Genomic DNA, 27,272 nt, shown 5'->3' with positions numbered 1-27,272 from the left:
TGTCTTCGTCTCCAGCAAGTCGTCATCATGTCCTCATTCCCCGCCATCCCACCTGAAACTCTTTGCCGGCCCCAAGTTTTAGAGGGGTGGAAAAGCTCAACCAGCCCAAGCCTGTCCTCAGTGCTCCCCTGGGTACTTTGCCTTCAACCTAGTCATTGTGGGATGTTTTTATGGCCTCAGATGCAATGCCTGGAAAGGAAGAAGCATCGGGGAGGACAGCTGAGAGCTGGGTTCACCTCTGCTGGTGCCAATTTGTTGCTTCCTTGATTTTTTTTCCAGGCAGCTCTTTCTGGCACAGCACCTCCCAAATGTTTATGTGCTCCAGAGGTAGAATTAGGCCTTTCTGCTCCCCTCCAGCACCCAGCTAATGCTAACACCTGCATAGCATATATACCCTGGGCTGCTCCCATCTGTCAGCAGTGTGAAATGGTGTGGAGATGCTCGTCTGTCCTGTGCACGGCTTCATTATGGGTGAGCATGTAGCAGAAGGACTCTCCACTGCAGACAGCTGTCTGACTGCTCAGCAACTAAGGCTAAAGGATTCAGACTTGCAGGTTTAGAGTGGGTAAGAGTGTTTTGGACAAGGGCTCATCTGTTGGAAGGCCTGTCTTCGCTAAGCCCTGCTCCTTTGGGATTTTTTACCCAGGGTCTGACTGGCTTCTCCCACGTGCCTTCCACTTGCAGAGCCAAGACGAGGCATCGCACGCAGTGCAGCAGGCAGCTCAGTGCTCACTGCCTTTCCCTCTCCCAAACTATTACACCAGCTAATTTAGTTGGCATCCAGAATTAAGAGCATCAAAGGAGGATGGTGATCCAGCTGAGCATGGCAGGGAGCTGTTCCGCACGGGCTAGCCCGGGCCTGAAGAGGCGCCGGGTTTGGCAGCCAAGGCTGGTAGGGGTTGGGAGCAGCAAGGGCAGCGCATGAGTCACACACCTCACACAGCAAAACCCGTACAGAAACCCTGGGCACCCCTGGCACGAAGCCACAGCCCACTCAGGGCTTCCCAGCATCCGTGCGGGCAGCCTCCCGTCCAGCTCCTCATCTTCCGTCGTGCTACGCAGCAGCAGAATTAAACTCCAGCGCTGCTTGAAGTTGCTGCCTTTGCCTTTGGTCTGGGCAAGAGAGGACTTGTGCTAAGGGCTCACTTTTTGTCCCTGCCTGCTCCGAACTGCTGTGGGGCACAGCCCCTGCCCTGGTTGCAGCTGCCTGGCACCCAGTTCCTGCTGGAGAAGGGCTGATCCCAGCTGGAGTGGGAGAAGTTGCCCAAGGGAAGAGTTGCGCTGCCTTTAGCTGGATGTGCCGTTTGCAGCAGCACCTGTCCCCATGCTGGCGGAGTGCTGAAGATGCTGAGTCTGGTGTTACATGGTGGGGCTGGACCAGAGGCTCCCAGAAAGCATCCCAACCTAAGTTGCTTCCAGTGGGAAGTAGGGGTTTTGTTCCTAAGCTGGCAGCTTGTGCACAACTGCAGGCAGGGCAGGGCTACTTTGTCCTTCTGGAAGAGACAACTAAAAGCCTCAACAGTTACTGGGTGAGTTGATGTGGGGGCCCTTGCTCAGTGGTGTTACTGCACTGGGGGAACCTGGTGCTCTTTTTTTCTGCAACAGACCTTATCCCATCCTTCACCAGGCCCTTGGTGAAGGATGGGATAGCTCTATCTGGAGGCCTTCAGATGAGAAGTAACACTGTGTTTGGGGTTCTAACATTCAGTGTTTGAGGCTTTCTCAAAGACTGGACTCTGGATAGCTCTAACCACTGACAGTATCCTCTCGTTTCTGGTTGGGAGCCAGAAGCCGCAGTCAAGGACCAGGAGCCATGGTCAAACAAGGTCAGGAGTTCTGGGGAGCACCAGAGGTGAGCTGTCTTCAGAGGGCAGGCACCAGCTGCAGTTGCAAGAAGCTGGCATGTCTTGGCAAGGGTGTGCTAGAGCAGCACTGGCCAGAAGACAAAGTCCTTCAGCAGTTTGGTCAGGAGCAGGAAGCCGAAGTACAAGCATGTCCCTTTCAGAGAGATTTCTGCATCCCTCAGGGTGAGGTTTTCCAGCTTGCTCAGGAAAGCTCTGGGTCTCGTCAAGTCACGTGTATTACCGCAGCTTGTTCAAGTGTCTTCTAGTTGTAAAATATTGTTGCTTGCTTGGGCCACTCCTGATGGCTGTTGCACCAAGAGGTGCTGAAGATGAGCTGGTTCATCAGCGGTTCAGCAGTCTGTTTAGCAGCACAACATCAGGCACCAGACGGGCTTTTCTTCCTGCTGGAGGAGTCTAGTTGAAACTTCACAGCTCTGATCTGTTTTACACTTCAAGTGGTTCCAGATATTGGCAGTCTCTTTTCTGTGGTGGCTGGTTATAGTCCTTTAGCCTATGAATAGCTAAAGCAGACGTAGATGTGCTAGGAGTCACTAGGGTTCTACAAATGGACCTAAAAGTTCTTTAGGAGCCAGGGTACACCTTCATCTCGGTGCAGGTGGTAGGACAGTGCCATGATGGGACAGCACTTCACAAATCCAGTAGGCAGGTAGGAGCTGGAACAGGAGACTGCAAGCATCATAGGAGGACCTGGCTGATAGGTGGTGGTCTGAGTCTGTCAGGTTGCAGACCAATCTCATTCCTTTTGTGGACTGCACCCAACAGAAGCGAGGCAGCCAGGACCCTTTGTCAAATAGTGCTGGTCAGTAACATGGCCATCTCAGGAGCTGGAAGCACCACAGGTTAGCTTTTTGCTGTAATTAGAAGATCACAAGGAACCCCAGCTCAGCTCAGTGTTCAAGTCCATGCTGAAAGTTGGAGGTAGGTTGGGAGCAAAGAGGGGTGCTAAAAGCTTGGCACCACAGCTCTTCCCCTGAAATAATGTATTAATCTTGTATTAATGTCGTACTGCACCTTTGTTCCAGGAGGTTGGCTGCAGGAGAGTCATGACAGATCTTCAATGCACAGTACAATACATCAGCTCAGAGCTGAGCTGATCTTTGGGGTAGACAAAAACCAGGTTCTAGCACTTCTCTCAGGTGGAGCTGTTACTTTGGACTTGGCGTTTTCACTTGCTGGCTTGGTGCTGGTAATTGGGTACAGGATAGCAACTTGCTGGTCATGACAGGCAAGATGTCAGTATATGGCTTCACGATGTGTTCTCTGCTTGCTCACTGAACTTCTTGAGTCTGACAGTGATACGGGGGTTACAGTTTCATTAGAGTGAATGTAGGTCTGGAGAAGAAATTGGTGGGTTTGGTGTTGATTTAGTTGATTTTCCCCATAGTTATTTAAGATGTGTTTGTTCCAGAACTATGTGGACTGGAAGATGTGATTTTCAGATACTGCAGTTGTTTCCCTTATGACAAGGAGTTTGTTGCCCATCTCGGTTCTGCTTCTGTGGCACAACCTTAGGTGAGCAGAACATGCAGTTATTCTGAAGAGCCACTGCAGTTGCACAGCTGGAAGCTGTAGAAGTCCATACAGGTAAGCTTTTTGCTGTATTTGGGCACACGAGCTCATGTCTGGCTGCTGTGATCTCTTCAGCTGGTGGTGGCAAGGCTGGACTAAACTTGTTGCTGTGCTGTGGATCTTAGGCAAGCATGAACACCACTTCTGAGAAGGCTTCAGGCAACATCGTACTGATTATCTGTTGAGGCTGCATCTCTTTTGATAGAGGAGTGCCACCTTTGAACCTGTACTTAAACGACGGAATAGCTGAGGAGGTCTGGTCTCGTTTGGTCTGGTCAGGTCCAGGTGTCTCAGGACTGATGTTGCTATAGCACTGGTTGACACGGGTAAAGCAATGGATGTCATTTTCCTGGACTTGTGCAAGGCGTTTGACACTGTCCCACGTGACATCCTTGTCTCTAAAATGGAGAGACACGGATTTGACAGATGGACCACTCGGTGGATAAAGAACTGGCTGGATGGTCGCACTCAAAGAGTTGTGGTCAAAGGCGCAATGTCCGCATGGAGACCAGTGTCAAGCGGTGTCCCTCAGGGGTCTGTTCTGGGTCCAGTGCTGTTTAGCATCGTTGTCAGCGACATGGATGACGGCATTGAGTGCACCCTCAGTAAGTTTACCGATGACACCAAGTTGTGTGGTGCCGTGGTCTCACTTGAGGGAAGAGATGCCATATAGAGGGACCTTGACAGGCTTGAGAATTGAGCCAGTGCAAACTGCATGAGCTTCAACAAGTCAAAATGCAAGGTCCTTCACCTGGGTCAGGCCAATCCTAGGCACAAATACAAACTGGGCACAGAGTAGGTTGAGAGTAGCCCTGAAGAGAAGGATTTGGGGGTGTTTGTAGATGAGAAGCTCAACATGAGCCAGCAGCGCGCTCATGCAGCCCAGAAGGCCAACCGCATCCTGGGATGTATCAAGAGAAGCGTGGTCAGCAGGTCAAGAGAGGTGATTCTCCCCTTTTACTCTGCTCTTGTGAGACCCCACCTCAAATACTGCGACCAGTTCTGGTGTCCCCACCATAAGAGAGACATAGATCTGTTGGAGCGTGTTGAGAGGAGGGCCACAAAGATGATCCAGGGGCTGGAGCACCTCTGCTACGAGGACAGGTTGCGGGAGCTGGGATTGTTCAGCCTTGAAAAGAGAAGACTTCGGGGGGACCTAATAGCTGCCTTCTAATACCTGAAGGGAACCTACAGGAAGGCTGGGGAGGGACTTTTTACAAGAGTGTCCACTGATAGGACAACGGGAAATGGGTTTAAGTTGAAGGAGAACAGATTTAGATTAGATTTTAGGAAGAAATTCTTCAGTACGAGGGTGGTAAGACTTTGGAATAAATTGCCCAGAGAAGTTGTGGATGCCCCCTCCCTGGAGGTGTTCAAGGCCAGGTTGGACAGAGCCTTGAGTAGCCTGATCTAGTTGAGAGGCGTCCCTGCCCATGACAGGGAGGCTGGATTAGATGATCTCTAAGGTCCCTTCCAGCCTATGCCATTCTATGATTCTATGATGATGTATAAGCTTTTCTCTCCCACATCATTCAAGTGCCCCGCACCCTATTACAGAGGGGTTGGAGCTCCAGAGACATCACAGCTGAGTCAACTGAGAAAATTGCTTACAAGTCCTTAAAGATGCTGATTAAGTGCTGAAACAGATCTCATGCCTTTTGGGCTGTGATGGCTTCCACAGAAGCATTTTCCTAAGCCAGCAGAGATGGTGACTCCAAAACAGATGAGCACATGGTGCTTGCAAGCATCTGGGTTGGGTTTACAGGAGCTGGCAGCAATGACTCGTTGCTGGAGAGAGACCTGAGAGGCAAGGGCAGGGGTAGCTGAAGGAAAGGCTGAGTTTTATGGAGCAGACATGGCTAAATGCTGGCCTCATCCTCCTCACTTACAGCGTGGTTGGGTAAGGAGGAGCAGACCAGGTTTCCCTTCTGGACTACCGTCCAGTCCCCTGCTGCAGACCTTTCCAACCCGAGCAATACTTCTGTATCACTTCTCTTAGGCTCCACCAGGAGCTGTAAAGATAAGCCAAGCCACCCAAGAACCAGCTTCCCCAAGCAACTGCCTGCCTGATTGAGCTACAGGCTTAGACACCCCAGGAGCAGGGCTCTGGCCAGGGGCTGGGCACAGTGGCCTCCGGGGCACCAGGCTCTTACTGGGGTGGTTGGAAGCAGGGGCTTGTGGTATTGCACCCTGTCTATTATCTAGGGACCTAATACCCATTCTGGAGCGAGGATGGGAGTTTATTACAGTTAACATTTCTGTGTGTCTTAGGAAGAGCCTGTCTATGTGGAAGAATAGGGCTAAATAAGTCGGGCTTTAGTGACTCCAGTCCCTCAACTTGTGCTTTTGTGTGTGCCTTCAAAGCCATTTCCAGCCCCATCTTGGGCTCTTGTAACTGCTGCCAGTGCGTAGGGATGCTTGTGGGGTGGGACCAGCTGCTGTGTTTCCTAGTGAGACGTCAGCTGAGTTGTTTCAGCTCTGGTTTGCTTATCTCCTGCACCGTCGTCGTGCCTACGTCCTGTGAAGCGAGTGTGAGTGCTTCACTTCTTACTACCAAGAGGATGCTGGTGTACACCCTGTGGGTGTCCTCGGCTGCTGAAGTTGTAGGATATGGGACATGGTTTGGGAAGGGTTCAGACCTGTCTTTCAGCTGCTAGGCTGTTATTTATTCCGTGTGCTGCTTAATACCCAAAGACGTGCTGTAGGAAGGGGATGCTGTTGCTCAGAGGATGGTGTGACAGCAAACATCCTGGCCACCAGCAACTGGTGGGAACCGGGACAGGCAGATGGAGTGGCCTTGTGCACAGCTTCGTTCCCCCTAGGGCAGGTGAGCCTTGCTCTCTCTCTCTCTGGGTTGAGCAGGAGGTCTGTGGTTTAGCAGAGACAAGGGACATGCCCTCGCTCCGCTCCCCAGCTCCCAGCTGCTGCTGGCACAGCCCCTTCGCAGCACGTGAGCAGGGACCAGAGCCTGAAACAGCCCAAAGCCTTGATCCCTCCCTCGGCTTGGCTCTGCTCCAGGCTCCACTTTGCATCAATTATTCAGTGCTGACTGGCTGATGTAGCGCAGGGGCATGCAGCGGGGCTGCCGAGCTCTCAGCAGCCGTGGGTGGTGGGCAGGGAGGATGAGGAGCACAGCCGTGGCTCGGCAGAGAGCCAGTGAGCGGCAGGGTGAGACGTGGCCGCCTGCCTGTCCCAGCTCCTGGCACGGCTGTTTGGTTGTTCGTGAGCCAGGAAGGCCAGGAGCCGTCAGGGGCTGCCAGGGCAGCAGAGCTGAGCGCAGCTCGTGGGTCTGCATCAGAGTGGTTCTGGGCAGGGACCAGCCCTCGGAGCTGGAGAGCTGCTGCTCATCATTGTCTGAAAGCCGTGACGAGAGCAGTGGCTCCAGCAGGGAAAGGAGGGATTTAATGGGAATACTGGCAAACACCAAGCACGGAGGGAGAGGCAGCAGGAGGACCAGTCCCTAGCTGGCAAGGCTGTTAGGATTTAAGCAGCAGCCTCAATACCTTTTGCAGAGTTCATTCACCACTGGTCTCACTGGTACAGCAAATGGGTATCAGTAAGCCTGGAAGTACATGGCTGTCCTGCACTTGGTACCCTGGGAGCAGCACCCAGGCCCCAGGGGGCACAGGCGGGGGTAGAGGTGCTGTTCAACAGGTGCAGGGGCTGTCTGCATTTCTGACCCCTTGGAGACACCAGCACCTCCTGTGCTGGGACCTTTCTGCAGCAGGAGACCACATCAGTGACCTACTGCTCCTGGCACCAGCTGGAGGCCAGGCATTTAGCCTAGGCTGGACACCAGGCACGGCTTGTATCCACCCCGAGACCCACCTCGAGGTCTTTCACTTCTCTGGTAAGGGATGGAGGTCCTAGGCCTACCTGGTGGGCAAGTCCCAGGGGTGGCCTCTCCCTGGGGAGGACTCTCTGCAGTGGGTGCTTGGCATGTCCTTTGTGAGCTGAGCTCCAAAACCCTACCTGTCCTGTGTTCGGCACCCATTCAAAGCTGAGTACCACTGCAGCTCTTGTTAGCCAGAGGGATGCTGTCAGGGAACACGGTAGAGCCCTGCCTGTCCCCCGTCCCCACAGGGGCAGTGTGAGAGCACCCAGCCATAGCCAGGATGCCACGACCGGGCACGTGCATGGGGTGCGGGGACCAAGGATGCCAGTAAACAACATCTCACTCTTTTTTTTTTCAATGACCAAGTGAACTGAGGCCGTTTCAGAGAGGAACAGGACTGTGCCTGCCACATCCCTCAAACCCAGCACGACTCGCCTTCCTTGGGGGAAACTCTGACCTTCTGGACAGTTCTGCTCCCTCCCCAGCAGCACGGAGCTGAAGCTGTCTCGGCAGTCGGATAAATGCCATATCCTAAACCCTGCGGTGCCTGTCACACAGGTAACCACTGCAGCCGTTCCAACCCGCTCCCACCCAGCTACTTCCTCTGCGCTGGCTGAAAGCCAGCAGGTTCCCTGGGGCTGTCGGCTGGGAGGTGACACAAAGCAGCTTGTGCAACTGGGCTGCTTGAGGGCGCCTGGAAACTGGAGTGATGAGATTTGCTTCACTCCAGCCACCCATGGATGTCCCACCCATGCTCACGGTGGAGCATCCCTGGGCTGGCATCCAGCGTGAAATGATACGGGTGCTGTGCCGAGAGCAGCATCCCCACTGCACTGCTGCTCCACTGTGGTGCTTACTGGTCCTGGCTTTTTTTCCCGCAGGGTTGCAGACCAGGTTTTAACCAGTTAACATAAATGAGCTAACTTAAGGACACTGGAGAACAAGGTAGGAGCTTTTTCTGTTCCTGTTTGCCCTCTTAGGTGAGGCAGAGCACTGCTAGCAGCAGGAATACCAGCCTACAGCACCCACTGGATGATGCACAGGGATGCCACGTTTCCTGCACTGCCCTTAAATCCCAGGGTGGCGTTTAGGGACTCCTGGCCTCTCTGCTTTGCTGTCAGTCTGTGCTTTCTGTGCTGCTCTGGTAGAGACAGATGACCCTGCGTTTACTGTAACCGTGTTGCTTAAGTACCGATTGGCAGCTTTCTCAGGGGAAACCAGAATCCTGCCCACATTTAACACCCCAAAGCCAACAGCACCATGGCCATCTAAGCACAAGAGGCACTGGCCACGAGTCTGGGGTGTGCCAGAGGTGCTGCTCACACACAGCTTTTTAAAATGCATTTTCAGCGATGAGTGACACCACCTTATGCTCTCGGTGACTGGTGTAAGCATGACTCAGTCCTGACTCACATAGCGTCAGCGAGTAGCACCCACCCCCCCAACCTGCTGAGCAAGGAGCTGTGTCCACCCGCTCCCTGTCCCATCCCATCCAACCCTCCCAGCGCTGCCTGTGGGCAGGAAAACAAACCAAACCTGAAACCTCACCAAAAAAGCAAGCTGCAGTCACTGGCTCTCTGTTGGAAGGGAGGCACAGGGGCTGGGGACAGGACGCTGCCCTTGGCTCAGTGAGCCAGAAGAGGACAGTGGTATGTAGAAAGGAGCATTCTGCTGGGGATGCCCAACCATGGCAGAAAAGCAGGAAGGCAGAGATGGAGTGGGTTGGACTCAGCACAGTTGAAGCACACGTGGTGAACCAAACTAAAAGCCAGCAGAAGGGACCCAGTCTTGCATCTGTTGCCATAAGAAACCTCGTGGAGTCTGACTTTGTGCTAAACTTCTTTAACTGTTATCATTACAACTATGTAAAACACAGCATCAAATACTCTGGTTGGATCAACGTAAAAAGGAATGATTGACTTTTTTTTTTCCCCTCCCAAACTTCCTTACAAAAAAACAACACCCAAAAGAAAAAAAAACACAGACATAAATTTTTTTTTTTAAAGTAATAATTATAATACATTAGAAAGAGTCATGGAAGAAGCGTTCCACGCTGTAAACAAGAATAGCAATTAAAAAGAAAAGCAGATGGTAGCCGGGGCTCTCCAAGTGCACAGCTGAGAGACCCTGACCTCAACCTCCATCCCACCCTGGAGCTGGTCCCCAGCGCCGGTCCCTGTAGGTCCTGCTGCCTACGGCCACCACAGCCACTCAAAGTGCTCAATTACAAACCAAAAAAAACCAACCTCCAAACCCACAACGTTGGTCTTTAAAACTATATGGAGGGCAGCAAGGCAAGAGCCGTGTCAGGGCTGCGAGGGCAAGGACAGGGTGAGCTGCTTTCCTGAGTCTGCTGGTGGTAGGAGTGGCTTTTGCTGAGGAGCAGAGGCTGGGGCAGGGGGGCAAGTGGCTCGGGCCAGTTATTTGACCTGCTGAGCTGCCACCCTCTTCCCTTTCTATTCTCAGCAAAAGAGCTGAGAGAGGCCCATGTCCTGCCAGCCTCTGCTGCCACAGACCTGCCATGGCCATGCCTTCGTCTGCAGCAAGAGGCAGAGGAGGAGAGAGGATTGGTCATCTCTTAGTATTACGCTCTCATGTGCTGAAGTGAGAGCATCGCTTCAAGGAAAGCACTGCACAGTGCTGGATCCCAGACAGCTTGGGCTGCTTTGCCCCTTCTGGGGCTGCAGGTTAAAGAGCTGCTTGGGTGGCACAGTGAGGAGTTTGGAGACCTTCCCAGCGAGAAGCACACTGGTGGCCACAGGGAGCCTGTATCTGCCTGGTCCAAAGGTCACTGAAAACAGCCGGTGGCTACCCTCAGGCTTGGAGGTGACTGAGGACCTTGTTGCTCATTCCCTTTAGGGCTTGGAAGGGAGGAAACCTCCCAAATTCTTGTTGAACACCATGCACCAAATGCTACGCAATGGGTACTGTGCATTTGACAGCTCTCCAAGATTAGAGCAAAGCACCTTTTTAAATCTGAATACTGCAAAACATCTCAGACACATGCTGCATGAGGAGCCCAGGCACATGTGCAACATGATGTGTAAAGGCTGTGTGCCCGAAATGAGGGGAAAAAGGTCAAAGTCAGGGGAACGAGCTCTCGGCTCTTGCCCATGTGAGCCAAACACTCAGACACATTAGCAGGCGTCTTATGTTTGCTTCAAGGAGAGGACAGACTGCCAAGCTACAGACACCAAGCAAAGAGGTGACCACTAGCCCTCAGATGTTTCTCATTGCTTCCCAGCAAGCTCCAGAGGCCAGCGAGCTGCTAGCCAAAGGCAATCAATACTTGTCCTGAAATACTGCCCAAGTATTTTAACACAAATAGGTTTAAACTACTGCACAGTTATGGAAAATCGTACTCCAACTTAAAACCAATTCAAGCACCGTTGTCCTAGAAAGGACCCGTGGTGTCGCAGAACCCAAATACTGAACATTCCTACAGCACTTCTCAAAGAGCAATTCTTGACTCTGCACAACACCCCTGCGAGGTAGCTGAGTAGGGTTATCCCTGCGTTGCAGAGGGAGCGACGACAGGCAAGGCTGGAGACTCAGCAGTCTCTGACAGAGCAGGGGTTACAACAGAAGCTGAGGGTGCGACGGACTGGCTGCCTACATCCAAAGAAAGATGTGGTACTCCTGCTGACACTCTCCCTGCTGCTAACAGAAACCACCACATGCACACAAGATTAAAAAACCTTGATAACCCGCACAAAGTAATTTAGTGCAAGTTTTCCACTGGGCTTCCAGGTAGGCTTCAGATCAGGCTGTTAGTGAAGCAGCCTGTGAGATAAACCCAGTTTTTAAAGTCTCCTTAGAACTTAAAGGAGCTTTTGCCCAGGGTCTCCACTGAAGGGACAGAAATCCCACCTGCAGTCCCACCTAAGGTGGCATCTGCAGCCACCCCTTCTGGACAGCAGAATCAAATACAGCACATCCGGACTAGTTTTTTTCCTGCTGCTTCAATTGATCTTCCTTCCTGATGAAGTCAGGAAGTCAGTGGGGTAAGCCAGCTCTGGTTCCCTGCACACCTCCAGCCAATGGTTTGGGCTGTGCACCCTGGGATGGGGAGGAGACGGACAGGCCACCACGACTTGGTGCATGAAGGGCAAGTGGGTATATGTGGGCACCCATCGTGTTACTTCCTTAGCCGTGGGCTGTGGTGACATTGATGCTCTACAGCATCACCTTCCAAACCTCTGTGCCCAGGTTTCCTTCCTTCGTTGTTGACTTCTGGGTGGGCTAAACCAGAAGGGCTGAGAGCAGGTTCTGGGCAACGTGCTGCCCTTCCCCAACTCCCATGCTGTTTCCACCCTGACACTTAACTTGCTTGAAGTAAAAGCAGGTTTCAGCTTGGGCACTGTGATTAGACACCATCACCCCTCTAGCAGCTTGCCAGTGAAGGCAGGAGGTTTCCCAAGGCAGCAGCTCCTTTTCCTGCTCAGCCAACGGAAAGACAGTGAGCCTGCTCACCGCCCTGGACCTGCGAGAGAAGGGCCACTCAGCCCACGAGACCAGGCTCAACCTTCATTGCTGTCCTTGTCATCTTGAGAACTTGAGAAAGAACCACCCTGCTGATGGTCCTCCACTGGAGTCACACCACGGAGACCCCCACCCAGGGACTCACCAGCTGTTAAACCTCCCCTCCGGGACACCCGCCGTGGCAGGAGCGGGGTACAGCCAGGCACTGCTCTCTGGAGTAGCACGGAGTAGGCAAGGGCTGCCTGCGCCCTGCCGGAACACCATGGCCCTGCCTGAAGGTGCTGCTGCCTACAGTGGCGGGGCTGGGAAAAGAAAGAAAGGTCTATTGCTACGAAAGCCTTCGAAAGCAACGCTGTTGGCTGCACTGATGGGCATGTTAAGGAAAGCATTTTGGACTCCTGTGCCTTGCACCCGCTTCCATGGCCACGGGTACCTGCAGTAGGCGGGAGCAGAAGAAAACCCAATGCATTCACCAGCCCTGCCTCTGCTCCCCCTAACATGCTGAGGCTCGGGGAGCTTCGAGGAACAAAAAACAAAAGCACTTCCCCGTTTGTCCATAGGAAAGATGCAGACCTAATTTGCTGGTGCCTCCTGGCACCGGTGGCCACTATCCATCTCCTCACCCACCGCTCGTACCAAAGCACAGCTCAACAGGCAACGGCTGCTGTGCCGTCACCCCGACACAGCCCTGCTGAAGGGGAGGTGGGGGGCTGTCCCGAAAACAGGGATGAGGGTGCTGCTCCAGCACCCGCTTCCTCTCCCTCACCTGCCCCCATCCCCACTAAAACGTCACCGATTTGGGCAGCTTTGCCAGGGGAGGAGAGCCTGAAAGGAAACTGTTCTCTGAGCAGGATTTGGCAACCTGTGGCGGTAATTTTGGTTTGGGGCTCAGGGGCGGTCGTGGGGCTTTCAGTGTGTTTAATGGTTTCTGGAGGCTTTGCTGGGCATCTACCTCCTCCGCGTCCAGCGCAGGAGGTGGTGGCATGGAGGCGGTAGGCAGAAGACATCCAGTCTCCGGCAGAGGCAGTGCCACCTGCTTTCTGTTCAAGAAGTCCTGTTCTGTTGCGTGGGCCAGGTGGAGGGGAGTGGTGGTTTTGATAACGGTGTAGGGGCTGTTCCCCTCCACCATAGGGGACGGTGCCTGCTGGAAGTGGCAGCCCTCACCCGGCCCCACTGCCTCCGGCTTGCTGCCCGATAAGACGGGCACGCTGCCGCCCACCAGCCCGTGCACGGGCAGCATGCCCAAGCCCTCCGGCCAGTGCGCGGTGCCAGTGGCGCTCCCTGGCCCGTTCTGCGGCAGGCTGGTGAGCTCCCCCATGGAAGCAGCTTTGGATGCCAAGCGCTTCAAGTCCATTTTGTCCCGCGGCGCCACCCTGCAGTGCTTCTCAGTCGCCTCCTCCCTGCGCTCGCTCTCGGGGGAGCCATCGTGCTGCGACGTGCCAGAGAGCCGCCGCCAGCCGCCCGGCAGAGGATGAGGGGGTGTATTGAGTGCGTTCCCTTTGCAGAGGGAAGATGCTTGTTCTCCCACTGGCAGGGCAGCAGGATCTGGCTGCCATACCATGTGATCTGTAGCAGAAAGCTCAGCAGTGCTCGAGTCAGGAGGACTCAGTGTGTTTTGGAGAGAAGAGTCCGAGGAGCCGAGCTCGGCTGGGCCAGGAAGGGAGACTGACTTGTTGTCCACCATGGCACAGCCGGGAGCAAAAAGAGGCTGCTCCGGAGGCAGGGCCGTGGGCAGGAGGTGATGATGAGCCTGTGTCTTGCTGGTCTTCAGAAGAGACGGCTGCTGTCCATCCCTGGTGGGCTCCATCTGACCCTCCTCTCCCAGCTGCCCCCTGCCAGGAGGACGCTGGTGGATGTCCATTGCTTCAGCTGCTTCACTGCCCTGGAGGGTGGGAATCCTTGCCTCCACCGCCATCGTTCCTCCCAGCACCCCGGGACCTCTGTGGGGATGGGGCTCCCTGTCCAGGGGGAGCTCGCTCACCCGGCCGTTCTGGCCATTGGCTGCCATGTTGCCCTTCATAGCTACTGGGTTGAGGGAGAGCTCCAGGCCCAGGGGTTTCCGTGGGAACTCCTCAGGCTTTGCTGCATTGGAAGCAGAGAAAACAAAATAAAATCCAAACTGTGCATCGCTTCATTTCTGCATCCAGTATGCCCCAGCTGCGGGGAAGGCAGATGCTGCACTCAGCAGGTGCCAGCCCTTCTGGGCTGCCCTGGCTCCCAGCCATGCCAGAGGGATGCTCTGGTCCCCAGGGGACAGGAGTACCACCGGCCATTCCCACTGGGCTGCCCACCTTCCCTTCTACCCACCTGGTGGGGGAAGGTCAAATTTCATCTTGCGCAGTTCAGTCATCGACACCTGCAGTTGCTCAATGACGGCATCGTCCTCGTACTGCAGGGAAGCGGCAATTTTCTCCTGCAGAAATTCCCGTAAATCTTCCAGCGTCATCTTCAGCAAGCACTCTGCAGGATGGTAGAAAGGAGTAATGGCAGCAGCATGGCCAAACTGCAGGGTAGCATGAGCATGGGTTGCGTTGCTTTGGTGTTATCTGGGATTCTGCTGCTGTTCCCACTCCAGGGTGGGATAGCCCGAACGTTTTTGCCTCTCTCCCACCTTCCCACTGTTGCTCAGGGTTGTCAATACATTTACATAACTATGCCAGCTCTGGGCAGTAGCTCAGCAATGGCAGGATGATGGTGGGCCTGGACCTGTGCTGACCAGGATGCACGTTTTGGGCCATTTCTGGAAGTTCTCACCAATACCTCTAGGAGGAGAAAAAGCTCCATGAGATAGAACCTGAGCATGAGGCTGAATAGCTGCTGCTGGCAGTGGCCACCGCCAGCCAGGGAGGCCAACCTGCACCAGCCAGCAGGCAGGGACGCAGGCAGAGATGGTGAGCCATGCCAGGTATGCAGGCAAGGATGGGATGCAGATCTGCACCACACATTCCTCAGGGAGGAGAGATGATTTCACAGCCAAGCTGAAACTTCTGCCTGCCTGCCAGTTTCCCAGTCTTTGCAAGCAAACAGGATATTTGAAGATGTATTTCTGGATAGCCTGTTCTTCATTCAACTGAAGGAAGAGCAGGGGGGCTGTTTGCAGAAGCCAACGCACACAGTCCCACAAATCCCACTGGCCCAAAGGTTCCCAGCATGCAATATCAGCATCGCTCCTGTCCCAGATTAAACACCTAACACAGCGACAAAGCAAGGCTGCTAGTTTATGGGAGCGGAGGGGTTCAAAGTCCCAAAGATCTCGAGGCAGAAAAATCACTGCCTTAATGTTATGTAAGAAAACCAGGTTTTGGTCATTTTAGAAGTGTATTAATGGATTTATTTCTCCCTCTACAGCCTTTCCAGCTGACCTGCCACATAGAGCTTTGCAGACAGATGGGCTGCTGTCTGTATTGCCCCTAAAAGCGCGTTGAGAATAGATGTGATGTGCGTGCTGCAGAAAGAGGCAGCCAGGAGCATTTCAGGTGGGGTTTGCTGTGCACTGAGCATGGGATTTCAACCCTTGTGGCATCTCATTTCATCCCTAAAGCATCAGCAGGGGACTGTGCCTTTTGGGGCTGACACAGAGCACTGAGCAGGCTGGTAGTGGCCAGCAAGGCTTTCCAGATCGGCAGTCCAAGCGTATGTGGCCACCTTGGCCATATGAGACATGCTCTGCTGGGACCTTACTTTTGTGCAGTTTGAGGATGGTGTAAGCCATGGCTGTCAGCACCCGCTCTCCTTCCAGGATGTAGATATCCCACAGCCGCAAGGTGAGGGTGAAGGGGGTCTGTTTCAAACACACAAACAAAAAACCAGCTAGTTAGCACCACACTCATAGCACTGATTGATGGGATGGTGATAGAGAGGTTGGTGGCATTACTACTTCCCCTCACACCAAAACACACAACAGAGCAAGGCAGTGGATGTTCAGGATTCATCTAGAACACAAAACCCTATTTTACCATCTATGGTTTTGCCTTAAAGTTATCACCCTTGGGTGGCGGAGAAAGAACATAAAACCCAGTCACAAATGCAGAAAAAGGAGAATCTTTCCACACAGGCACACTAGCACATGGATTTCCCTACCCTGGAGGAAGCATCATCATCATCTTTCAGCCTTATGAGCACACAAAACCACTCCTGTATCCATCCAAACAGCCCAAACAGCTGAAGGGCTATTTGTGGAAGAGGTCTAAAGGCCCAACGGCGCTTCACCGAGCATTTAAAAATCACTCCTTTGGTGCCTAGAGAAGTGGTCTTCCTTATACACAGGCTTATTTCTGCCTGCTAGCAAAACCTCTGCAAGAGGTTTTCATTTGCACCCGGACCCAACCTGACAAACAGGAGTGAACCGATATCCAAAATGATGGAGCAGCCCATCATCTCCCAGCGAAGATTTGAGTCTTCTCACCAGCACATTTAAGTTCAAATTTGGGATGCTGTGCTTACTCTCCAGAGTTTGGCACGACTGGCCGGGGTACCTCTTTTACCACGTTACTGCAGTTAAAGGGATTTTGCATTTTACACAGCTTTTAGTGACAGACTGCAAAGCACTGGGTTCCCTCTCAAGGGGAAGCAGATGAGGCAGAAGAAAATTGAGACTGGAGACACACTAAACATTAGCAAGTCTGAATCTTGTGTTCGAGTGTGCAAGCACAATGCTGCCCCTAAAAATAGTCTTGGCTCGGGACTGGCAAATTAGCTCTGGACAAATCAGGGTAATTTTCTCATGCTTTCACGTGTCTCCAGCCTGCAGTCCACTCCTTTGGCTGCAGCTGCTGCAGTGCTATTTGTTCAGGTTTGTGCCTCCAGCTCTTCTCCCTACGTTGTTTCCAGAGCCAAAGTGAGGTTAATTGCCGTTGCAGCAGTGCCAGTGGGCAAGAGAAAGATCTCTCCCGACGTTGAAGCTCATACTGCTGCTGCTGAGCCACCTCCCAGCGACCGCTTGTGACGAGGCAGCAGAAATTGGCTTGTCATCAGTGACATGCAGTTATTTTTAGCTTCTCCTTTATTAATTTTTTTCCCTTCTGAGAGTGTGCATAGTATCCTGTCTTATAAAATATTAACACCTCCTTCAAATTATGATACCAAAACCCAGGCGGATTAACCGTGTGCGCAAGCAGCAGAGCAGCGAATGACCCGCAGAGCATCCTCACCCGGTCAATGAAACACTGCAGGAACCACTTGGTCGTGTAAATCCCCGTAGTCATCTGCTCCTTGTCCTAGGAGGAGAGAGCAAAGAGAGACAGGTGTTTCACCAGGCTGGCTGCTGGAGGTTGAAGCAGCTCACAGGGCTTTTGGGCAGGCTGGTTGGTTGGTTAGCGCTGGGGTCTGGGTGCAGGATGTGGCTGCGGTCTGTCCCCCAACAAAGGCCCTGCTTTAATCACCAGTACTGAAGCCCTGCTTTAGCCCTTTGCCAAAGATATTCACTGAAAGTGATCCTCAACGTGGCCAGACTTCAGTCACAACTTTGGAGAGGGATTTCTAGAAGCTTTTCTGGCCTAATATCTACTCCAGGGATTTTCAAAAACCTTCCAGGAACCCAAACCATGTGCTCCTTGCAGACTACCATTTTTGTTTCCATAGCAATTCCCATGTGAGCCTCTCGGAGCACCACAAAAATTATTAACCCCTAGTATCCCACAGGTAAATCCAGACCTGCAGAGTAAAGCCAGCTTTGCTAGCACGACTTCATTTGCATGGCATGGCTGCAGGAGCAGGACAGCCTAGCAGGCTAAGGAAAACTCTTAAAAACCTCACCCTCGTTGTCACTCTGGTTCTCTCTTTTCCATCCCTGTCTGGTGCCCGGCACAGCACTCGCACAGCTTTGCTTTTTCCTGCGTGGCACGGCTGGTGCTGTGATGCACAGTGCCCCGCATGTGCACAAAGTTGACGTGACCGCTGCTGCAAAGCCAGCAAAGCAGCAGGGATGGGAAGAGAAAGAAGCCCATGGGATTAATGGCTGGCTCCGGTCTTTGCTTTCGGCTGCTGCTGAGCACCTTGCAAGCCTGGGAGCCTTTGAGAGCCAGGAGACATGAGCGGCTTTCAGAGAGTTATTCCCATCCTCCCTGCCCAGGTTTCCCCAGCCCCATGGCTATAATTAAATGAAAACCAGAACAGGCTCTCTTTCACTTATATGGCCAGGGCTGGCTCGCTGGCAGCACGAAGCAAGAGATGTACATGATGGCAACATAAACAGCTTTTCCTGGAGCCAGGCCACCAAGCCCCTTGGGGGCATAAGAAACCTTCAGGCGTCTGGCCACTGAATACCAACTGTCTACAGCAAATGCAAGGGGGAACAAAAAAGGGAGCAGGTGTTGCAAAACAGTCACCTAGACGTTTGCCTGCAGTCAATGTGTCCTGCAGATGCTCCTCCAGCTAGCAAATGGGCTTGTACCATCTGCTAGAGAGAAAAACAACTGGACGCGCCCAAGTAACAAAATGCACAGCAAATCTCACGCGCCTCCTGTCTTTAAACAACAGCAAAGCGTTAAATGAAAGCATGTGGGACTAATAATTATCGAATTAAGCCTCTGGACAGTCCAGCGTCACCCTTCAGGGTTTGCAGCTGGCTTAGGAACGCAGCCCAGCCTCGCTGATGTACTCAACAGCTTCTTTTGCTGCAGGCTCCGTGAGCCTTCCTGCCTGGCTTTCCTAAGATTCCTTAGGAAATCTTTTTCCTTTAGATTTTAGCAGTCCCTACACTAATGACCAGCAAGCAAATGATAACCATTTGCCTCAGCAAGATTCAGGCACCTCGTTCAATAAACACTTGCCTCTTGATGGCTGAAGCAGTCCTACATGGTTAGAAATATGTTCAGTTGTGCATCTATTTCGCAGAACGTTACACTAACTGCTTTAGCATTAAAACGTGCTATTAGTATGGGGAGACTGATAGCAAAGAGATACCATGTGCTTCTTCAGTTTGGGAAACAGTTTGCTTAAAATCTGCTCGTGGTGAGCTTGAAATCTCTGCAGCTTCGGGAACCCAGGAATGAAAAAACCTTAATGGGAAAAGATGAGAGAAATAAAAAATAATCAGAAAAGCTCTGGAGCAGTCATGGAGGCAGCCTGATTTTCTAGAAACTCATCCCCCGTGTTGTCTGCTGGAGTCAGCTGGACCACAGCGTGCCCAGCTACCTCCCTTGGCATCCCTTCCAGAGCCCACCCTTCACCTACATGGGCAACAGCACCCTCAGCACCAACCCCAGCTGGTCCTTCTCACCCCCACTCACCCCCCCACTGCCTGCCCGCCTGAGACTTGGCTTGGCCAAGACCTCTCTGAACATACCTCAGTGCTTTCCAAGGTTCACAGAAAAGCTGAAGGCGTTTGAACACCACAAGCTTGTGCAGTGCCCCGTAATCTAGCAGGACGTGTTTAAGACAGTCCCGAGTTATCAAGACATAAGGCTTAGCCCTCCGCTTATAAAACAACCCTCTGTGCATAGGCTACTGCTAACCACAAGTAAGATGGAAGGATCTTTAATGTGTTTGAAGTAAAATGACACAGCACATTTGGTGGAATTACATCTTCCTAAAAACACACAGACATATAGCTCGTGGCACACTAAAAACGGAGCATTACATGACACTCTTGGACGTACTAATGCGAGACTTCTTAAGAACTCGCAACCTTGAGTTAATTGATTGCCAAGGGCAAGGCACTCCAGAGGGAAGATAGCACCTCTCTGGAAGTGTTAATTACTGAGCGCTAAAGCTCAGTGCCGATAAACCACATTTTTCTTTGATGAATTTGTCTGCCTCCAAGAGTGAAGTTCAGCTCCGTAGTCAGGTCGTGTTGGCACATAATTAAGCCTTACCCACTTTAAACAAGTATGTGAAGAGGGCAAGGCTCTACCGACCAACCTAAACAGCCTTCCCTCCCGTCACAAGAGTCCCCCTGCCCCCGCCTCACCGTGCATGGCGTGCCGCTGGTTGGTCAGCAGCTGTGCCAGTGCCCAAAATGCATCCTCTTCGTTTAGGTACATCAGGAGGATGGCTGCGATCTGGCTCATCCCTTGGCAGTAGCTCACTTCCTGCAAGAGCCAAGAGAGGCACATGTGATGTGCTGCCACACTGTCAGACACCACCATGGTGCTAAAGCTGCAGAAGCAGGTCAAGTTGCCTGTGCTTCCCTCTCCTCTTTCAAGGTCTGTCCTGTTTCAGGGTCTTTATGCCCAAATTCACAGCTCCCATATGTCTACAGCACCTACTGTGTCAGTGACACACAGAGTGCTTTGGGTTGGAATGGACCTTTGTAGATCATCTTATCCAACCCCCCTGCTATGGGCAGAGACATCTTTCACTAGATCAGGTTGCTCAAAGCCCCATCCAACCAGACCTTGAACACTTCCAATAATGGGGCATCCACAGCTTCTCTGGGCAACCTGTTCCAGTGCCTCACCACCCTCAATGTAAAAAAAGTCTTCCTTAACGTCCAATCTAAACCTAACCTATTTTGGTTTAAAAGCCTTGGCCCTTGTCTTGTCACTACAGGCCCTAGTAAAAAGTCTCTGTCTGTCTTATAAGACTCCTTTATATATTGAAAAGCCAAAATAAGGTCTCCCCAGAGCCTTCTGTTCTCCAGGCTGAACATCCCCAACTCAGCCTTTCTTCATGGGGAGGGGTGTTCCAGCCCTCTGACCATTTTCATGGCCCTCCTCCAGATCCATTCAAGCAGGTCCTCCAGCAGGAGGTGAAGGGCTTGCAGGCAATGCCTCCACCATGCCGCACCAGCCCTGCTCAAGCCTGGAGGGCAAGGGACAGAAACCCCAACATAAGAGGTACCTGCAGCTAATTCAAGGAATAGGAGATGGGATGATAAACAACATGTGGCTCCAATGCTGTTTTGCATTCCTTCAGCCACGTGAGCACTGAAGCAATTAAAGAATAAATAAATCTGGTAAGCATTTATCTGTTATGAGGGAAAACAGGGTCTTTGTTTCCTTGACTACCCCCCTTGAGCATCTTCTGTGCCTTCTGGGGTAATTCTCTCCTTCTGGAGATGGAGGCAGTAGGTTCAGCTGCTAATTTAGGCTTATTCTGCCCATGCCCTTGAGCTAAAAATGACTGGTTCACTGTAATAAATCAGTGTTTTCAACAAGGATGCCATTCAGTGTATGACAAGAAGTCAGAAACATGACAGACCTTCTGGCTACACAGACATACACACACATACAAATACTTATCTATGAAATAGATATCATATATGAATGATATATATATCTCTATGAAATACAACACTTTTAAAAAATCCTTTGTGTATATATATATATATTTTAAAAAAAAGCACAACACTATCCACTTTAACTGGACTAACTTAGTACTTACGGTGTTATAAACCGAGTATGCTGACAGGACATGGAAGAGTGCCTGTTGCCTGGGAGAAAAAAGGACATTAAAACACCTGAGTGTGAGGTCTCAGCTTTGTGTGCACACCAACGCGTACGCACAGAGAGCAAAGGCTCTGAAAACACCCAGCCAACTGGTACTTATGCCTTTTACAAGGAGCAGGGCTCACAGAACCAGAAAGCACCTTGATGGACAGGTGGGATGGGACCTCTTCCTTCATGGGGGAGTCACCAGCCAGTCTGCTCCATCAGCAGGTCTCCTGGAGAGACATGCATGTACCCACCTGCACTGTGTTCAACACACCTGCTCTTCAGGTCTGGAGCGGTGGTGGGTTTTTGATAGACTTGCAGCCACCTAGGCATCATGTGTTACACATCCTGGGGGAAGGCACTGCCACTGTTTTGTAGGTTCCTTTCTGTCTTCCCTCCTTGCTAAAGGAGTCATCACCATATAGATCCACAGTGGAGGCTTGCAGACTGTACATCCATGTAGGGCAGCCAGGTATGACTCATCCAAGCAACAAAGCCTCTTTGTCAAATCTCTCCAACCCTGTCTGTTCTGGAGGCCACGTATGCCCCATCCCACCCAGTTCCTGACAGACACACCCCATCATCCCAGTCATCCCAAACCAAGCCCTCTGCAACTGCAACCCCAGCACCTTAGGGGACAAGGCACCACAAGAGCCTGATGCTTGGCTCAATAACCGAGGCTGAACGTGGTCCAGCGTGGACCTGTTCAAAGAGAGAATCAGCAGCCCAACAGCTGCTCTGTGGAGCAGGCAGAGATGGCTTTGCTCTCCTGTGAGCTGCTGTGAGCCAGGGGGCTGGTAGTCACCCCAAGTCAGAAGGCTGCTGGTCACCCCATCCATCTCATCCCATGCACATCCACCAGCACCGATGCCCGTATGGCCTCCCATACTCACTTCACTCCGTAGCGATCCCGAAACATGATGTGGTTTCGGAAGGTGCGGTTAACATCCAAATCTATCTGCTTGATTTCTGATGAAAAGCTCTTTGCCTGTTCTTTCATTTGCTGGAAGGGAGAGGGACAGACAAGAGGAAGGAGTCAGACACCATCTCCACCCACTCCTCTCCGCACAGCAAGGCATGCGTCCTACGGCAGGAGTGGCAGCTCGTGAGCTGCACAGAGCTAATGCAGTGTGAGTCACGACACTGTCGTCTTGCAGTGAGCAACGATCTACAGCCCGGAGGTGAATCCCCAGCCTCTTGGCTGAGCTGCTGGCCCAGGGAGAAGGGGACGACCCCACGCTCACATGCTACGACAGCAGCAGATGCCAACCCAGCCCTTGCCTGTCTTCCAATGCAGACATCAAGTTTTCAGCACCTAAAACCTTTACAATTAAATTCCACTCTGATTTCTCTTTATTTCTTTGCAGTACCCAGCCTGGCTGTCATAAAGCATTGATGCCTCTGTTGGCTCTTAAGGAAAGATACACTTCTATAACCAACACACCGGCGTAAGCACCGAGTCTCTGAGCACTTCAGAGGCTCAGTCATAATAAAGTCCAAACTGTTACGACAGACTCTATGAAGTGATCTCCAGCTACTTCTTCCCCTGCAGAAGAGAATCATCTTGGGTTTAAGGAGTTTCCACCAGAAAAGCAGTTCTGGGGTATTCCCTTGGACTGGTGCAAATTTTAAGGAACTGGCTGAGTCCAGAACAGAAGCCAAACTCAAACCCAAGAATCCTCATGCTGTCTAGTCATTTAAGGCAACATCTCTCAGATAAAGTACTGAAGTCCACTGCAAAAAAAGGAAATTCAAACCAAAGCTAAACCCACCTCAGCCAATTGCACCTTCAGATTCCCAAGCTCAAGATGCTCCACGGATGAATCCCACCACAGTCCCATTTGTAACCCACAGTTCAGTCTTGTGCATGCGGCAAGGACCATTATGCTATAGCCAAGCATCTCATCTCACAGCCTTTAGATACAATTGTGATCATGCAATTGCCCTCCTTCTTTAATATCTCCAGGGTTAATTGCATTAATAAAATACATTTTGTGACTGTCTTCAGGCAGCCTGAGATCCACCGGCCGGTTAGAGGCAGTGGAGATGAGCAGCAAGCCCAGCTTGCCTGGAGCCCAAGGTCAGAACCCCTCCCTACTCACACAGGAGACAGAAAATAGCACATCTGCACAGACAATCATCTGCTCCAGCAGCTGCAGTCCTACAAATACTTGTCAACCTGATAAAAGGTGCCTCCAGGCTGCTGTTGACTTCCTGAGGTGGCTACATCAGCTCTGGGGAGCACCAGAAGGTTATTAGCACCCAGATGTGTCCAGCACAGCCAACGCTCAGGCAGTCACAGCATCTTGGGAATATTAACTCCAAACTTGAAAGTAGCTATATGGAGGAGCAACATTGCAGGGGCTATTTTGAATTATTGTCTGCACAAGACAAGGGAAGATAAAAGTGACGACGGAATGGAGATCTGATGAACGACATAATTTCCCTGCTGTAAATTCCACGCTCTCTGCATCCTAGAGCTCCTTGCCTTCTGCAAAGCAGGCAGACTACCTGAGACAAGATAACTATTCATACGCATCAGGTCACTTCAGTTCAAATTTCCCTGCTCAAGGCCCTGTTGTTTTCCCTGCCAGAACAACACGGAGATCTCCTAAAGTCTATAAAAATTGCTACTTTGGGGGTTTTTTAAATCACTGACCTGAATAGCAGGTAGGTTGCACAGCACTTTGTCACCTCCATGCACTCAGGAGGCTTTATTAATTCTGCAGATGGTAAACAAGAAGCCCAGGACAGGTCGTTCTCCTTTTTTCCCTTGTTTAAGCAACCTGGAGACTCCACAGATGCTCCGTGGAGCTCATTAGCGCTGCGAGTCCTGCAAGGCAGCAGTAGAGCAGAGGCTGGGTAGCTGGAGGTCCCGTCCCAGAGACCTTTTACAAAGCAGTGGGTAAGGGCCAGGATCCCTCCGCTCTGCCCCATGACCAGCACGTTTCTCCTGCTGCCTTCTCAGTAATCCTCAAGCCCTCTCGGTTGTTCCTATTAACCCCCAGGGAGGCAGAGCATCACGCCACCAAGCGTGGCACATCCCATGGTAGCCTCTGAGCTCCTGCAGCATCAGGGACAACTGAGCTGCCATGGCTTTGAGGAAGACTCGGAAAATTACATGGAGAGGACTTGGAAGGACAGCTGGGATAAGACAAAGCGCTACAGAAGCAATTGGACCAGGCTCTTTAATTGCATCACTCCGGAGGCAACATGGATATGGAGAGCAAGGTATCCCGTTTAGCTGGAAAAGTAGCACAGGGGACAACATCTCTACAAAAGGAGCAGTGGAGGATAGATAAGGAAGAAAAAAAAGGATAGATCACCTGGCATGTGCCAGGTGGCACGCTAAAAACTCAAAGCACATGCAAAAGTCAGGCTTTTGTGTCATGGTTCATGGCCCAAGGAGAAATGGGGTGGCCTTGGGACCAGCTTCTCTAGGACACAGGGCTGGGACTGGAGGCTTGGTCCTTTCTGGAAAACAAACCCCCTCATCCAGGACCTGCACTGGGCCTCTTCTGGAGGAAATTAGGGGAGAGCTAATTACTGGCAGCAGGTGGCACCAAAGAAGAGGAGGATTAAGATGCCCTTGTAGAGGGTTTGCATCCAGCAAAGCCTATTAGCCCTGAAGCTCCTGTTTATCGCAGACCCCTCTGGAGCACAGATAAACTCCTTGTGACTTTCATTTGTTTGGATTGCTTCCCTGCCTGCACAGCGTGCTGGGAGAGCTTCGTTATCTCTGCTAACTGCCGTGAGCCCAGCCCACCTTCCCCAAGCCCCTGCACGTGATTCCATCCCAGCAGCATCTCGCTATTAACATCCACGCTTGACTAACCATAATGAGCATTAGCATCATCCTGCTTAATAGGCAGGGATCTTTAGAAACACCTGCTGGAAGCAGCACTCAACCTCTTGCCTCCGAAACATAACTGTCTCCACGACACCCAGATCCTCGCCTGGGTACGTGATGTAAGCTAAATCATACCACAAGTTTGGAAAACAAATTAATTGTCAACTAAGGGCTTTCACACACTGCCTATGGAAAGAGGCAGCAAAAAGGAGCCAAGATGACTGAAATAAAAAATAACAAAATACAGCAAGCCTCGCCACTCAGGTTCTTGTTCAATGCATGCTCCAGAAATCGCTTATTTTATACCAAGGAATCCAAGCCTGCAGCATGCAGTGCTCTGGTAGGAAACAGTACAAGACAGGCATTTCTCCTATCTGCAAAAAAAAATGAGTGATTTTTAACAGAAAAAAAATGTTTTTATTTGATTTTTAATAGTGATTTTTTAGTAGAAACTTTCAAGACAGTTATAAAATGATGGAAGATGGAAGATAAAAAAAGCCACTTAAAGCCAAGCTCTTCCCAAGCTGCCAGTCAACTTCCAGTTGTAAGCCAGGACCACGTGCCCAGAAATCAACCCCCAAGCTTACGAGACCTGCCCTCACCCAGCCGTAATTGTGTTTCCCAACTAAAGACCCATTGTCAGCTGGTTTAAGGTTTCTGACCTTGTTGCACACTTCAAAATGCCCTGAGTGAAAGTTCCAATCACACAGAGAGGTTTGGGATACCCCCATCCAGCACCTACCGGCTTCAGAGTACTTGTGACTACTCTGCATCGCTCCAGGGAGCTTGGGGAACTTTGGTAAGCTTCCTCTCCCTCTTCCCTGCATCTTTCCCTAAGGACGCAGTAACACTGACAGCAACTTTGCTTGTGGCTTCCAGGAGAATAAATGGAAGCAGCATACTAGGGAAAGCAGCTGGCTAACGTGCTAAAAGGCCCAGCCTAACATACAGACACGGATAAAGAGTTTATCCGCTTTGCATTTTCAGTCCTCACTAATGTTAAGCCTTTCCTTCTCACAGGTCGCAGCAGTTCACGGACAGGATTGGACCCCACCACCAGCACGCATCAGAGGGTGCTCAGCATGCTGCTTCCCCGCGAGGGAGGATGCAAGGCCTGGGTGTGTCCCCCCGCCCCTTTAAGAATCCCCATAGAGACTCCCATTTCCCTCCTGGCTATGCAGGTGGAGATGGAGACACCTGCATCCACCATGGGTTTGACTTGCCCTGGCCAGTTAAGCCCCACCAAACCAGCCTCCCCATCACCTTGCTCTCACTGTTTTTGCCAGGAAGACCCCATACCTCATATTTTCCTTCATTCTCCTTCTTCATCTTCTCGACATCCAGCAGAAGCGACCAGACCTGCCCACGCACCTGAAGCGGGATCCCTTTGTACACTCGCCGGCACATCTGTGGGGAGGGAAACACATGCAAGGTTAGCTGGTCCTGAGGGTGGCAGAACAGATTTGCTCCATGGTTTGCTGCTGTGGACCACCAGCAATCTGAGTGGAGACCCTAACCGATCACTTCCTCTGCCTGCACTGGTGCAGAGGGCATCTGCGATCTGACGAATGAGCTGAGAACCTGCATCGATCGAAGACACCTATTCAGTAAAAATCATGCCACATCTCATGCTTTTAACCTTGCTGAAGAGCTGGACACGGACCATTCCCTTTATACATGGAGACATCTCAGGTGCTTCACAGTGGTCACATTCCATGCACACCAGCCTGCGCCTGGACTCCTGTCCAAGGACCAGACGCAGCACCCTTGGTTTTGAAGCCTTTGATCTGACCTGGCATGGCTGTTCTCACCTGGATCCTCAGGGACTGGAAGAAAAATACATTTCCCCTTGGAAAGGAGAGCCCTTACCAGGAGAACCACAGGGACATGTCCACAGCAACTCTCATGGCTTGACAAGCAGCAAAGGCGACTAAGGGCTACAGCAAGGGCTCTCCCCTGAATGTCCAAGGTACTCCTCAAACAAGGAGGGGGACTACTGGGGACAAATGTGCATGTGTGCCTCCTCCTGCCTCCACGCACTCCTCCTCATCTGTGAGATGAGGCACTTCATCTCACAGATGCCTCTTGCCTTTTTTCTTGTCATAAAGCCCTCTCTCTCTAAAGAGACCATTAAATTCCAATGGAAAACAGAAAAAAGAGCTTTTGTTCCATTCCTGACTTCTCCCATTAAAAGAAAAAGCTTCATAAAACCAAAAAAAGCCTAATTTCTGAGTATTTTCCACCCTTTCATTCATCCCACCTGTGAAACACTTTGCAGCTGCACTACAAAGCCAACC

The 27,272-nt window shown here is 51.7% G+C and overlaps 1 protein-coding gene across 1 annotated transcript in view; it reads right to left on the bottom strand.

Annotated features, from left to right (window-relative positions):
* Positions 1-9,313: 9,313 nt before the first annotated feature.
* The window catches only part of LOC104382068 (USP6 N-terminal-like protein), a 35,946-nt gene continuing 17,987 nt past the window's right edge, over positions 9,314-27,272 (bottom strand). Inside the window, exons 6-14 of the mRNA XM_086613516.1 lie at positions 26,275-26,382; positions 22,019-22,128; positions 21,076-21,124; positions 19,661-19,781; positions 18,655-18,749; positions 16,902-16,967; positions 15,433-15,532; positions 14,059-14,211; positions 9,314-13,833 (exon numbers count right to left, since the gene is read on the bottom strand). Coding sequence (XP_086469642.1) covers positions 12,533-13,833; positions 14,059-14,211; positions 15,433-15,532; positions 16,902-16,967; positions 18,655-18,749; positions 19,661-19,781; positions 21,076-21,124; positions 22,019-22,128; positions 26,275-26,382 — 2,103 coding nt within the window. The 3' untranslated portion in view covers positions 9,314-12,532. The remainder of the gene's footprint in view (positions 13,834-14,058; positions 14,212-15,432; positions 15,533-16,901; positions 16,968-18,654; positions 18,750-19,660; positions 19,782-21,075; positions 21,125-22,018; positions 22,129-26,274; positions 26,383-27,272) is intronic.

Source organism: Tauraco erythrolophus, chromosome 6 (assembly GCF_009769465.1).
Source record: "Tauraco erythrolophus isolate bTauEry1 chromosome 6, bTauEry1.pri, whole genome shotgun sequence".
Classification (NCBI taxonomy): domain Eukaryota; kingdom Metazoa; phylum Chordata; class Aves; order Musophagiformes; family Musophagidae; genus Tauraco; species Tauraco erythrolophus.
This window is presented reverse-complemented; position numbering and strand designations above follow the sequence as displayed.